The sequence below is a fragment of the Balaenoptera borealis genome (genome assembly GCF_965194805.1).
Source record: "Balaenoptera borealis genome assembly, chromosome: 12".
Classification (NCBI taxonomy): domain Eukaryota; kingdom Metazoa; phylum Chordata; class Mammalia; order Artiodactyla; family Balaenopteridae; genus Balaenoptera; species Balaenoptera borealis.
The window spans coordinates 44,382,123-44,396,874 of NC_138869.1; the positions used below are offsets into that span (position 1 = coordinate 44,382,123).

Consider the following 14,752-nt stretch of genomic DNA (forward strand, 5'->3'; position numbering starts at 1 on the left):
TTGATTGGGTTGTTTGAGCTGCATAAGCTGTTTTATATTCTGGAAATTAATCCCTTGCTTGAGTCACATTGTTTGCAAATATTTTCTCCCATTCCATAGGTTGTCTTTTCATTTTGTTTATGATTTCCTCTGCTGTGCAAAAGCTTTTAAGTTTAATTAGGTCCCATTTGTTTATTGTTGCTTTTGTTTCCATTACTCTAGGAGATGGATCCAAAAAAATATTGCTGTGATTTAAATCAAAGAGTGTTCTGCCTATGTTTTCCTTTAGGCGTTTTATAGCATCTGGTGTTACATTTAGGTCTTTAATCCATTTTGAGTTTATTTTTGTATGTGGTGTTATAGAATGTTCTAATTTCATTCTTTTACATGTAGCTATCCAGTTTTCCCAGCACCACTTATTGAAGAGACTGTCTTTTCTCCATTGTATATTCTTGCCTCCTTTGTCATAGATTAATTGACCATAAGTGCGTGAGTTTATTTCTGGGCTTTCTGTCCTGTTCCATTGATCTGTGTGTCTGTTTTTGTGTCAGTACCATACTGTTTTGATTATTGTAGCATTGTAGTATAATCTGAAGTCAGGAAGTGTGATTCTTCCAGCTCCATTCTTCTTTCTCAAGATTGTTTTGGCTATTTAGGGTCTTCTGTGTTTCCATGCAAATAAAAAAGTTTTTTGTTTCAGTTCTGTGAAAAATGTCATTGGTAATTTGATAGGGATTGCATTGAAACTGTAGATTGCCTTGTATGGTCATTTTGACAATATTGATTTTTCCAATCCGGGAACACGGTATATCTTTCCATCTGCTTGTGTTATCTTCAGTTTCTTTCATTAGCATCTTACAATTTTCAGAGTATGGGTCTTTTGCCTCTTTAGGTAGGTTTATTCTTAGGTATTTTACTCTTTTTGATGTGATGGTAAATAGGGTTGCTCCCTTAATTTCTCTTTCTGATCTTTTGTTGTTAATGTATAGAAATGCAACAGGTTTCTGTATATTAATTTTGTATTCTGCAACTTTACCGAATTCATTGATTAGCTCTAGTAGTTTTCTGGTAGTGTCTTTAGGATTTTTTTTTTTTTAATTTTATTTATTTATTTATTTATTTATTTATGGCTGTGTTGGGTCTTCGTTTCTGTGTGAGGGCTTTCTCTAGTTGCGGCAAGTGGGGACCACTCTTCATCGCGGTGCGCGGGCCTCTCACTATCGTGGCCTCTCCCGTTGCGGAGCACAGGCTCCAGACGCGCAGGCTCAGCAATTGTGGCTCACGGGCTTAGTCGCTCCGCGGCATGTGGGATCTTCCCAGACCAGGGCTCGAACCCGTGTCCCCTGCATTGGCAGGCAGATTTTCAACCACTGCGCCACCAGGGAAGCCCCAGGATTTTTTTATGTATTATGTCATCTGCAAACAGTGACAGTTTTACTTCTTCCTTTCCAATTTGGATTCCTTTTATTTCTTTTACTTCTCTGATTGCTGTGTCTAGGACTTCCAAAACTATGTTGCAGAAAAGTGGTGAGAGTGGGCATCCTTGTCTCGTTTCTGATCTTAGAGGGAATGCTTTCAGCTTTTCACCATTGAGTATGATGTTAGCTATGGTCTGTCATATATGGCCTTTGTTATGTTGAGATATATTACCTCTCTGCCCACTTTCTGGAGGGTTTTTATCAGAAATGGATGTTGAATTTTATCATAAGCTTTTTCTTCATCTGTTGTGGTGATCATATGGTTTTTATCCTTCAGTTTGTTATTGTGGTGTATCACGTTGATTGATTGCGGATATTGAAAAGTCCTTGTGTTTCTGGGATAAATCCCACTTGATCATGGCGTATGATCCTTTTAATGTACTGTTGGATTCGGTTTGCTAGTATTTTGTTGAGGATTTTTACATCTATGTTCATCAGTTATGTTGGCCTAAATTTTTTTTAAATAAATTTATTTATTTTATTTTTGGCTGCTTTGGGTCTTTGTTACTGTGTGCAGGCTTTCTCTAGTTGCGGCAAGTGGGGGGCTACTCTTTGTTGCGGCGCACAGGCTTCTCATTGCAGTGGCTTCTCTTGTTGCGGAGCACGGGCTCTAGGCTCGTGGGCTTGGTAGTTGTGGCTCGTGGGCTCTAGAGCACAGGCTCAGTAGTTGTGGCTCGTGGGCTTAGTTGCTCCATGGCATGTGGGATCTTCCCAGACCAGGGCTCAAACCCATGTCCCCTGCATTGACAGGCAGATTCTTAACCACTGCGCCACCAGGGAAGCCCGGCCTAATATTTCTTATTGTACATTTTAAAAATCAGATCTTAAATTTACCAATGGAGTTGGTGGTATATCAGTATTTTGTCCATTTAATGTTTTCTGCTGAAACAGTTTGATGTATATTTTGTAAATCTTGTTTTTCATAGACTGTTTACTTAAAGAAAGTTTTCTAAAGAAAATAGAAAAATTTCTTTTTACCTCAGTTTGTTCCAGAAGTATTTAAGGTTATTAAATTAGAAGTTGTTTATAACTTTGAGTTTATTAAGCTTAGAATTCAGACATGAGTAATTTTGTCAGAACTTTGATTTTTCTCATGTGTAACTTGTATCATTTTTTAGGCAAAATGTTTCATGGATTTCAAAGCTGGAGGCACCTTGTGTCACATTCTTGGGGCTGCTTACAAATATAAAAATGAACAGGGATGGTAAGTTTTTGTATTTATTCGCATGTTTTGCTGTGATATTGAAGTTTTTCAGTGTTAAACCTGTTCCTCCTTTGTATGGTGTTAGAGAATTCTATAAGCACGTTATGATTAATATCCAGAGTATGTTGTCTTTTATCTAGAGCCCTAATTTACTTTTTGCCTACATCCAAGAAAAATATCAAACAAATGTTGCAGTTATTATGCGAGTTATTTTTCATATATGGCTGTATGTAGATAGTAGATGGATGTGCATTATTAGCAAATGGGAAGGTAGGCTCACTGTGAAATACATAAATGTGTATTATAATGTGCTGAAAGACACATTATGTATTGTTTTATTGATTAAATGAGCATGAGAGTTTGTTGTTATGAGAGGGTAGCCTTCTGTTTTTCAGTTCTGTTTTCAGCTCTGCTGTTGCAGCTCTTGCCAGAGTATTCCCTGATCTAGGATTGACAGCATGTCTGGGTACTCTCATATGATTTATACCCTCGCTCTGGTTTCCCAGTTGGAACTCTTTTCTTTACTGGTTTTCTTGTTCAGCTTGTATCTCTTCCAAGTCTGATCTGGACTCTTGAGGACAGAGTGTCAAAGTGAAATGTCTTTTCCTAAGTCATTGTGTAACTTGCTTTGTGTGCCAGTACAGTGAAATATTTTTATCTGAAAAGATTTAAGGTGGTTTAGAAGGATATGTAAAATAAATCATCTTTAAATTAAAAATGGGGCCAAAAAAGAAGTAAAGGATAGAGTTAGAGACTTTAAGAGGAATGAGGAGTAAGAATTTTTCTAAGTCTTCTTCTCAGATTATACCAGAATTATCCTCTTTCCAATATAATTATACACTAATTGCAGTACACACCTTCCCCCATCTCCTGTGACTTACACACGTGCAGTGAGTGGATCACTTATGTTCCAACAGTGCATGTTTTAGTAACTGCCCACCCATTTGGACATCTGAACAGTGGGCTATCATCTTGATACTGCTTCTGACTTGCCCCACGCCCAACATACTGTTCTGAACCCTTGTTCTCCAGTCGAACCTCACAGTGTAGCTCCAAAGTTTGTTGATTTCCTCATTATGGCCATTCTCTTTTCCCGTTGTTTCTTTTTGTTTCTGCTTTCTTACTTACTTCCTGCTTCCTCTTAGCTTCCAGTTATGTCAGGATGGAATGTCACGTATATGAGGTTGAGTGGGAACACATGAGGTTGAGTGGGAACACCTGGTAATTATTGGTATATTTGTGAATAGACTGTACAGATTAAGAGTCCAGAATTAGAGGGACTCCCCTGGTGGCACAGTGGTTAAGAATCAGCCTGCCAGTGCAGGGGACACAGGTTCAAACCCTGGTCTGGGAAGGTCCCACATGCCGCGGAGCAGCCAAACCCATGTGCTGCAACTACTGAGCCTGCACTCTAGAGCCCACGAGGCACAACTTCTGAGCCCACGAGCCACAAGTACTGAGCCCACACGCCACAGCTACTGAAGCCTGCACGCCTAGAGCCCGTACTCTGCAACAAGAGAAGCCACCATAGTGAGAAGTCCATGTACTGCAACGAAGAGTAGGCCCCGCTCGCCGCGACTAGAGAAAGCCCCCCGTGCAGGAACAAAGACCCAATGCAGCCAAAAGTAAATAAATAAATTTATTAAAAAAAAAAAAGATTCTAAAATTAGTGTGTTTGAGTTTGATCTTTCTGGATATCTCTAAATAGTGTTAAAAAAAAAAAAGGAACGTCTTACTTGTAGTGGTTTTTTTTTTCTTTTCTTTTTTAATAAATTTATTTATTTTATTTATTTATTTTTGGCTGTGTCGGGTCTTTGTTGTTGCCCGCACGCTTTTCTCTAGTTGAGGTGAGTGGAGGCTACTCTTCGTTGCGGTGTGCGGGCTTCTCATTTGGGTGGCTTCTCTTGTTGCAGAGCACGGGCTCTAGGCGTGCGGACTTCAGTAGTTGTGGCTCACGGGCTCTAGAGTGCAGGCTCAGTAGTCGTGGTGCACGGGCTTAGTTGCTGTGTGGCATGTGGGATCTTCCCAAATCAGGGCTCGAGCCCGTGTCCACTGCATTGGCAGGCGGATTCTTAACTACTGCGCCACCAGGGAAGCCCTTATTTGTAGTTTTTCAAGTATAGTTATATATAACTGAGGGACACCAAGAAGGATGGTTTTGACATACTGTGGAAATCCAAAAACATTTCCTGAAGAAGAGATTAAATGCAACCAAGTTCAGCCCAGTAACAGAAAAGTAAATGTCAGTGCCCTCTTGTAGAGTGATTAGGACCTTGTTTATTCTCTTACAGTTCTAAACAGGTTGCTATATGTTGTAATCATAGTTAATGCCTTTCAAAGAGATTATTGAATGAAAATATTTTGTATTTTATTAGTTTTGCTTGGCAGTGGTAAACTAGGTTCAATGAACATAAAGTTTAGGATTAGTCTTTTTTTAAAAAAAAATATTTATTTATTTATTTTGGCTGCACTGGGTCTTAGTTGTGGCACACGGGATCTTCGTTGCGGTATGTGGGATCTTTAGTTATGGCATGCGGACTTCTTAGTTGCAGCATGTGGACTTCATAGTTGCGGCATGCATGTGGGATCTAGTTACCTGCCCAGGGATCGAACCCAGGCCCCCTGCATTGGGAGCATGGATTCTTACTCACTGGACCACCAGGGAAGTCCCTAGGATTTGTCTTAACATGAGAAGTAACCTTTTATTTTTCCCTATGACACTATTTGCTACTGACATTTATTTCTTACAGACAAGGTCAGACCTTTTTGTTTAAGTTAGAATGATAATACTTTTCTTTCTACCTTAAGACTTGATTGTTCAACTTTTATTTCCTTCTTCAAAGTCTCCTTCAGATTAAAATATTTTGTTTCAGTTTTTACCACAGAAAGTCTCTGGCAGTGGCTTTCAACTTCTAGGCATCACTTGGAGTCCTTGTTAAAAATATAAATTACTGGGCTTTACGAACATAGAGTGTCATCTACTAAGCTTGGCATGAAAACAGAATCTGCATTTTCAAAAAGCACTCTAGATGATCCTAAGACCACACATTGAGAAATGCTGGTTAGTCAGGTTGTCATTTAAATGAAAATGTGGTTTAGACCTTTTAACTTGTGAAGAATTATCCATTTTGATAGCATAGTTTAAAACACTGTTTTCTGTTAGTCATCTAGCTTTTTAATTAAAAAAAAAATATAAACACACACACACACACACACACACACACAGAGAGTGAGCGAGCACCCCACGCAAGGGTTCAAACCAATTTCGTTATCCTCAAAGTCACATACCTAGTGGGATATAATTTTTTAGTCTACTTTTGTATAGTGGATCTCCCTCTTCTTCCCATATGTGCCTACCTATTTCCAGTCTCTAGGCTGTGTGCCATTCTTTTGGGATGCAGCATACTGGACCTCTTACTGGTGATGGTCTTCAGGCTTTTATAGCTTAGCTTCATTAAACAAAGCCCCTTACACTCGAGGCCCACTTTGGTCACTTCCCGTACAACTGTTTGCTGTACTGTTGCTGTTTGCCTTGCTCCCAGCTCAGTGCATTTTTGTTTTGCCTTTTATTTTTATTTAAAAAAAAATTTTTTTTTTAAGTACATATATTTTTTAAAAATTAATTAATTTATTTTTGGCTGTGTTGGGTCTTCGCTTCTGTGTGAGGGCTTTCTCTAGTTGTGGCAAGTGGGGGCCACTCTTCATCGCGGTGCGCGGGCCTCTCACTATCGCGGCCTCTCTTGTTGCGGAGCACAGGCTCCAGACGCGCAGGCTCAGTAATTGTGGCTCACGGGCCCAGTCGCTCTGCGGCATGTGGGATCTTCCCAGACCAGGGCTCGAACCCGTGTCCGCTGCATTGGCAGGCAGATTCTCAACCACTGCGGCACCAGGGAAGCCCCTGTTTTGCCTTTTAGAAGTTTGCTTCTGAGGCCCTTTACACCACTTTCCCAGGAGTTAAACTCATTCGCTAGGATTCATTATTGATTAGTTTTATTCAGACTTTTTTATGCATGGCTGAGGATAAGAGAACATCTCTAACTATATTAACAAGAAGTAGCAAATTTAGAGTAATACAGCTAATAAGGCCTTTTTGACAGACAGTAGGTATTGTCTTAGATTGAAAGGCTGCTGCAAGACATTGCCTAGCAGATTCCCAGAGGAAAATAAAGCAGAAGACTCATTAATTAATTAATAAACCCTCAATGGAGAGCTTATATTTACAGCCTAAATGGCCCAAAGTTTTAAGTTAGAAAGAAAGAAAATGTGTTCATATGTAGTCTTTCTCTATAGGTCTTAGGGTAATAATACCTCTTTCAATTTTTTTTTTTTCCCTTTTCTAGAGCCCTCCTATGAGGCCTGCCCAGTGCTAGCTTCACTCTGAAATTGTCAGATGGAATCATAATTGTATTATGTTTCTTGTTATTTCAACTCAAGTTGAAATAACAAGAAACATAATACAGTTGCCAAGTCATCTGCAAACAGAATTGTGCTGATTTATTGTCCTACCAAAATGTATTGAGAGTGTACTTTTTCCCTGGCCAATAGTTGTATTTATTTGTATTACCTCACCTTTTGATCTTGGCAGTCTGTGATAGAGTCAAAAAAAAGGTTTTACAGTTTTAGTTTAATTTGCATTTCCCTTTTGGGCAGGTTTGAGCATCTTTCCATATTATAAAAAGTAAAGTTTATTTGAATACCCTTGGTAATTTCAGAATAAGTCAAATAAAATCTTTCAACTAAAGGTTATACTGTATTTACCTGATTTCTTTATTTCAAGTTTTCTTAATATTCATATATGTACTTTTGCTTACCTTGCATACTGCAGATTGAGGAAAACTTTAATGTGTCATGTTATCAAATCATTGTTTGGGAAACCATTTTAGTTTATTATTATGGAAAATATAAACTATACATAAAAGAAGAGAGAATAATATAATGAGCTGCCATGTCTAATCACGCATCTTCAGCTTAATAGAATTTCATCTGTAAATACTTCTCTGTGTATTTAGTTCTAAAATTAGATTTTAAAAAAGCATAGTAGGGCTTCCCTGGTGACGCAGTGGTTGAGAGTCTGCCTGCCAATGCAGGGGACACGGGTTCGAGCCCTGGTCTGGGAAGATCCCACATGCCACGGAGCGGCTGGGCCCGTGAGCCACAGCTGCTGAGCCTGCGCGTCTGGAGCCTGTGCTCCGCAACGGGAGAGGCCACGATAGTGAGAGGCCCGCGCACCGCGATGAAGAGTGGCCCCCGCTCGCCGCAACTGGAGAAAGCCCTCACACAGAAACGAAGACCCAACACAGCCATGAATAAATAAATAAATAAATAAAATTAAAAAAAAAAAAGGAATGCCCCATGTAGTAAACAGAAATCTATTAAAAAAAAAAAAAGGGCTTCCCTGGTGGCACAGTGGTTGAGAATCTGCCTGCCAATGCAGGGGACACGGGTTCGAGCCCTGGTCTGGGAAGATCCCACATGCCGCGGAGCAACTAGGCCTGTGAGCCACAACTACTGAGCCTGTGCGTCTGGAGCCTGTGCTCCGCAACAGGAGAGGCCGCGATAGTGAGAGGCCCGCGCACCGCGATGAAGAGTGGCCCCCACTTGCCACAACTAGAGAAAGCCCTCGCACAGAAACGAAGACCCAACACAGCCAAAAATAAATAATAAATAAATAATAAATAAATTAAAAGAAAATTTTGTTTAAAAAAAAAAAAAGCATAGTAACAGTACCATTATCATAACCAAGAAAATTATCAATAAGTTTTCAATGTTATTAAATATCTACTTAGTGTTCAAGTTTCCCTTATTATCTCGTGAACATTTTTTATATTTTCTTTGAGTCAGTATCCAAACAAGATTCATACGTTGCAGTTGGTTCATATGACTCTTAAATCTCTGTTTAAAAATTTCTGATTTTCCTTCTCACTCTTTCTTCTTTTCCTCGAAAATAATTATTATTATTTTTTACAAAAACAGGTTGTCTTGTAGAATTGTATTATGTCCTAGATTTTGCTGATACATCCCCAAGAAGATCATTTACCATAGTCTTAATTTCTAGTAAAGTGATAATTAGATCTGGAGGTGTGGTCTGATTCAGTTTCATTTTTTTTAGCAGTAACATAGACAGTGTTTTGTTTCTCCATCTGGAGGCATGTAATGTCTGGTTGTTTCTCTTTTTGTAATGGATAGTTGATGTTCAATGCCTAGAGTCATCTTATCTTTAAAGTTGTAAAACTTACCAGGTGGCAGTATTCTAATTTTGAAAAAGATTAGAATGTAGATATTCTAATGTGAAGGTATAGATCCTTACTGTTATTCAGATTATTCCTTGTTAGAGACTGTTTTTCTGTCATTCCTTCTTTATTTATTAGCTGGAATACTTTTCTAAAGAGAAACTTTACTCTTCAGCAATTGGAAAGGCAGAATGAATTCTTGATTCTTTCTCTGTTAACAGATTCATTTAGTTTTTAATCTCCATTTGCAGACAAATCCACGCAGCCCTATTTTAATTTGTTTAATGGTTGCTTTCAAACTATTTCTCAGATTTCTAATAGAGATAATTCTCTTCAGCTCCAGTATCTGAATCATTTGTTAAGGAAGCAGTTTCTCTATGAATAATAAGTAAACTCTTTAAGTAAGCAGTTCTGTAAGTGATGCATTCCTGGATCTAGTCCTGTACTATCAGAAGCCCATGAAAGAGCAGCCGCTTCTTTAGAAAGGGGAGACACTCAAATGTCTCTACTTTTATTGTGCTGAAAGAACCAATGGAAAGCTGTCAGCTGTAATAGGGTTGTCCTGGTTAGTTGGTTGCTAATCTGTTGTCTTGCCACTTAATGCAAACTGCTTGGAATTTCTGACCTACTCCTTCCTCAAAAGAGGTTAGGGAAGAAGGATACTCAAAAACTTAAAAAAAAAAAAAAAAAAGGGGGGGGTGAGCTTTAAGGAAAAGTTCTGTGTACCAAGGATAAATCAAGGTACAGTTATCTGGGATGGAGGTCCCTCTTATCTATAAATGTTATTTTAAAATCTAACTAGTTCTATTCTAAATTACCTATTTCTGGGCTTTAGTGGACACTTTGCTTAATTTCTTAATTGACATTACTTTAGGAAATGTTTCAGTCTTAGCACAGTAATGAAAAAGTCGTAATAAACAAATATTAGACCTCAGTCAGAATAAAGCCACACATTCCATTATCCACAGGGCTGTAAAGGTCAGAAAACCTGGTCCTTGTCCTCAAGGCATCTAATGCAGTGTCTTACCAGCAAAATGACTGCGGCTGTAACAGCAGGTGCACATGATGTATTATATTAGTAACATGTAGGAAGACAGCAGTAGCTTCATAGAGGAAGAGACTTGAGGACTGATTCTGGAAGTGATAGTATCAAGCCCATTGAGTGGGTGGTGACATTCTAGGAAGGCTGCAGAGTTAGAAAGAAATGTTGGAGGTGTGGGGAGCATCTGCAGGATAAAACAGGATGACCTGAGGATTAAGAGCATGAGCTCTGGACTCAAACTGCTTAATCCTAGTTAGTGCATGGTAGTGATGATTTAAAAAAAAATTATAACCATGATTAACATTTATTGATCACTTACTAACAGATTAAGCATAAGCACTCTGCTAAGCTCTTAACATGTATACTTCATTTAACCTTCACAAAAACCCTTAGGGCCCATTGTACTCATGAAGAAATTGATCCTTGTATTAGTAGATCACTCAAGACTACATAAAGATGGGATCAGGATTAGAACCCATGCAGTTTGACTCCACAGTCAACACTCTCAATCACTAAGCTATACTCCTCTCCCTGGAATTTTAAAATGGAACAAAAGCAAAGTAAATGTTGAATAAAAGATAATGAGGAAAGAAGCATTCAGATTTGTAAAGATTTAACCCTATGGAAATGACTAAGAATAGGCCAAGACAACACCCCCATGTTATGCTTGGGTACTTAGATAAAGAGACATTGGGGAAGGATTTCAAGTAAAGGTAAATAGACGGATTTTACCACATTTGGGACAATAGTAGGCTCTAAGAGAATTACAGGCATTGTTGAATTTGAACAGATGACTTTTAAGCATATGTAAAGTAGATAGACTTTCCATATACTTGAAGAATGGTATAGTAGTTCACTGTCTTTGGATCTGTGGACTACTGTGTGATGTAAAATATCTTAGGTTTAAGGAAAACAGGGGATACTTCTTGGAACTGGTAGATTATTTTAACTGGAGTAGATCTTAATGTCATAAAATTTAATGTTTTATGAAGGTGTTGACACTGATTTCTTATACTGCTGAGAGAATATCATACATTTTGTAGAGTGCTATTTTAATTTCCAAATATTTCCAACTCATTTGCACTGAATACTAAAACCAAGTTTTCACTTTTGTTTAAGGTGGGAGACAAATTAACTGATGATCTTCTTCTCTTACAGGCGGAGGTTTGATCTACAGAATCCATCGCGAATGGATCGTAATGTTGAAATGTTTATGAACATTGAAAAAACATTGGTGCAGGTAACTCAGAAAGTTAGATTATTAAAATTTTTTTCCTTTAGTATACTTTCAGTTCTAAGATTGGCTTTATTAGATTGCCAAAAGATCAAAGGAAGAAAAGTTTTCTGAAATCTATTGTTGTATTATTTTTATGGGTTTTTGGGGATTAGAGCTACAAAGAATGACTAAAACTTGTCATTTATAGAATATTTTTTCTTAAACTTTTGGTAAAATAATCTATGATATTTTTCTTTATTAATTTCACCTAATCCATTATTTGAATCTTTCACATTTAATATAAGTATTCTTTCATCCTGCTAGTCCCTTGTGTATACAGTCATTTTCTTTGGATTTGTTTCATGGTTGTGCCATAAATATAAATCTTATTTCCCCAACTAGATTATAACCTGGAGAAGAGAACACTTAATTTTCTTCTTTTCTTTCTTAGTGTTTTTATTGATAGGTAATTTTTAGTGATCACTGAATTAACCTTCCTGGGGAGAGGCAGCTGGCAATTCTGCTAGGTATTATCATTAACTTAATGCCTGAAACTTCTCTCACAGACTATTAACTTGGAGAAATAACTGAGTGGTTTTTATTTTTTGGTTGATTTTTGGTGATGGTTTGGGGAGTTAATATGCATGTTTTAATCATTGCTATTTATAAGATTAGAAATGGGGGGAAAGAGCTATAATCCACAGTTTTGATATTTTAAGTAACTTAGATGATGAGCCAAAATGGGCATCCCTCCCCGTGTATTCTCCCCCAACCCCCACCTCCCAGGTTAGGTGAAAATGCTGCATTAGACTTAGACTGTTAAGGTAAGTTCAGGTAAATTGACTATGAGGATTAATTTATCAGTATGGTACCTTAATGAAAAAGATAATGAATTTCTCTAGGTCACAAGTCTTAGCAGTGTTTTGTGCAGGTGTACCTAGCTGCAGAGAAGGGATCTGGGAATGGCATTAAGTGGCCTGCTGAACACCTAGGTTTTATATTGAAATAAGACTTTTACATTCTCTACCAAAGTACATCTTCCTATTTTAAGCAGTATGGCTTTGAGTGCCAACTTTTGCCATTAGGGTAAATGCATAAATAATGTGACATTATTTCAAAGCCAAAAGAATTTCAAAATCTGTTCTTTTATCCTCAGAGCAATTGTCTGACCAGACCCAACATCTACCTCATTCCAGACATTGATCTGAAGTTGGCTAACAAATTGAAAGATATAATCAAACGACATCAGGTAATATACATGATCACTTCAGAAGCATTGTGTAGTATAAAATTCTTATGACTTTCAGCTATAATACCTTTTGATATCTGTAGATATATATACATTAAGTGAAAGTTTTCTCTCTTTTGGTTCTTACAGTACCAAGTTTTTCTTCTCTCTCCACTCACCTCCAGTTCTTAGCCTAGAATAGCATTTTCCCCCTAGCATTATTGAGATATAATTGACACATAACATGGTGTAAATTTAAGGTATAGAGTGTGATGATTTGATACATGTATGTATCCTAGAGTAGCATTTAGTAATGTCATTGGTATGGATTCATCATAGTCTTACTATGAAATATGTTTATGTAGAGTTAAAGAGACCAGCATACTGTGCATCACCATAATTATAAAGTCAAACAGAGTGAGAGCTGGTGACACAGTTGTTGGTAGGAGATAAGATACTACCTCAGGTAAACCTGCCTCCCCCCATTATATGTATTGTATTTATATTTGTAGCTTTGAAAAACTGGAAAATTCTGTTTTCCCCATAAGCTTACCTTGTCTTGGTTTACATGTACCAGTGCTATATTCTGTCATCTTCACCTCCTTTCTCTAACTTCATTTTAGGTGAAGACCTTGCATATTTATGCATGTGTAGGTCTGTGACTACATATGTGGCTAAACTGTAAGCAGACTTTTGTCATGGTAAAGTAGCTGAGGATACTCAGAAGATAATTTTTTGAAATATAATCATTTGAATGACAGTTTTACCAATTCTTAGAATTAGTTGAGAAGCCTCATGAAATATCTGTCTTTTTTCTGCTGCAAGAGAAATTGCTGGTTAAATTATGTTTTAGCATCTAGTAAAATATCTTCCAAGTTCTCAAAGCAAATATTTCTAATATTGGGTTGGCCAATAAGTTCATTCGGGTTTTTGGTAAGATGGTACGGAAAAACCCGAACGAACTTTTTGGCCAACCCAGTACTTCTTAAAATTGGAGATTTAGTACAGTCTTTTTCCTACATATAACATCTGTACCAAAGAGAAGGGTAATAGGATTGTGCCTTCAGTTCAAGCAATCTGAAGTCCACTTCCTTTTTTTACTAGCATATGAATTTGAACAAATCACTTAACCTTTTCTCTTTTAGACTATCTATTGGAGTGACTGTCAAGTATAGCTTAATTACAGGTGGAATGTTAGAGGGCATAAGTGGAACAAGTTAACCAGCTGGTTGTTGATTTCAAGCTGAAATTATATACTCTTATTGCTACCCAATCATCCTGGGAAAAGTTTATGTGTTTTCCTACAATTTATACTGAACATTTATTGCTGTCATATTTCTTAAGAAATCTGACTTAGTGATTATTTTCTAGGGGTAACCTCCAGTGAGATATAAAGAACTTCCCGGTTTCATAGAATGTTAGGGAAGAGATCCTAAAAGCTAATAATAATACCATTATTGAATACTGATGATCAGGCATTTGCATTTAAAATGCATTAATAACTCCGTTGAGCACTTACAGTGTGCCTGTCACTGTTATTAGCTCATTGTGTCTATTAACTTAGTCCTAACAAAATTCTTGTGAAATAGGTTTTATTGTTACCAGTCTATTTCACAGAAGACACTGAAGCACAAAAAAATTAGATACTTGCCCATGTCATGTTAAATAGTATATGGTGGAGCTAAGGTGCAAACCCAGGCCTGTCTGATGGACTCCAGAGGCCAAAGTCCTCAACAGTGTGCTCTTCTGACTGTTGCCTTGCACATTAGATGTCGACATCCCCTTTTCAGCCTCTCCTCAGGCTGTTAAAAGTGTACTCAGACACTTCTAGTGATTAAGAATTCCTTGCCTTATTTGGTAGCTACTTCATCTTTATGTATTTTTTTTCTTAATCTTTAGATAGCCCTAAATATAAGAAGCTTAGAGTTTTCCTGCAGCTGAAAATAGCATTATTATATTTTTCTAATTATAGTATTTAGTAAATATTCATTGTCAAAGACAAAAATTAGGTAATATGTTAATGTGCTACTTACACCTGATTTTAAGACTTCTCATCATTCTTATGGTCTCTAGAATGAGCACTTTTGTGTCTGAATGACTTCCAAGTCATATTCTAGACTGTATGTAGTATTATTGCTGTGGCCTAGCTAGAACTTGACTTTAGCATTCTAACATTGACTTAAAACAACAGACACATACATACATGCTAGAGTGAAGTCAAATGTCTATCCTGTATGTATGTAGCCTTAGGTTATGTCTCATGGCCATAAACTTGCATTGATTTACTTCAAGTAATATTGATAATTTGTGATGACTTTGGAGTAACTTTCAGAATTAGTTGGAGGTATTCAAATTACTGATAAGGTTAGCCAGAG

At 37.4% G+C, this 14,752-nt stretch overlaps 1 protein-coding gene across 5 annotated transcripts in view; it reads left to right on the forward strand.

Annotated features, from left to right (window-relative positions):
* Positions 1-14,752, forward strand: part of SMARCC1 (SWI/SNF related BAF chromatin remodeling complex subunit C1) — a 190,171-nt gene that overhangs the window by 32,768 nt on the left and 142,651 nt on the right. For all 5 annotated transcript variants that reach the window (XR_014232624.1, XM_082347328.1, XM_082347327.1 and 2 more), the window contains exons 3-5: positions 2,576-2,661; positions 11,092-11,173; positions 12,306-12,398. Coding sequence is in view for 4 of the 5 variants with exons in the window: in XM_082347328.1 (XP_082203454.1) it covers positions 2,576-2,661; positions 11,092-11,173; positions 12,306-12,398 (261 nt within the window). In the remaining variant the exon portion in view is untranslated. The remainder of the gene's footprint in view (positions 1-2,575; positions 2,662-11,091; positions 11,174-12,305; positions 12,399-14,752) is intronic.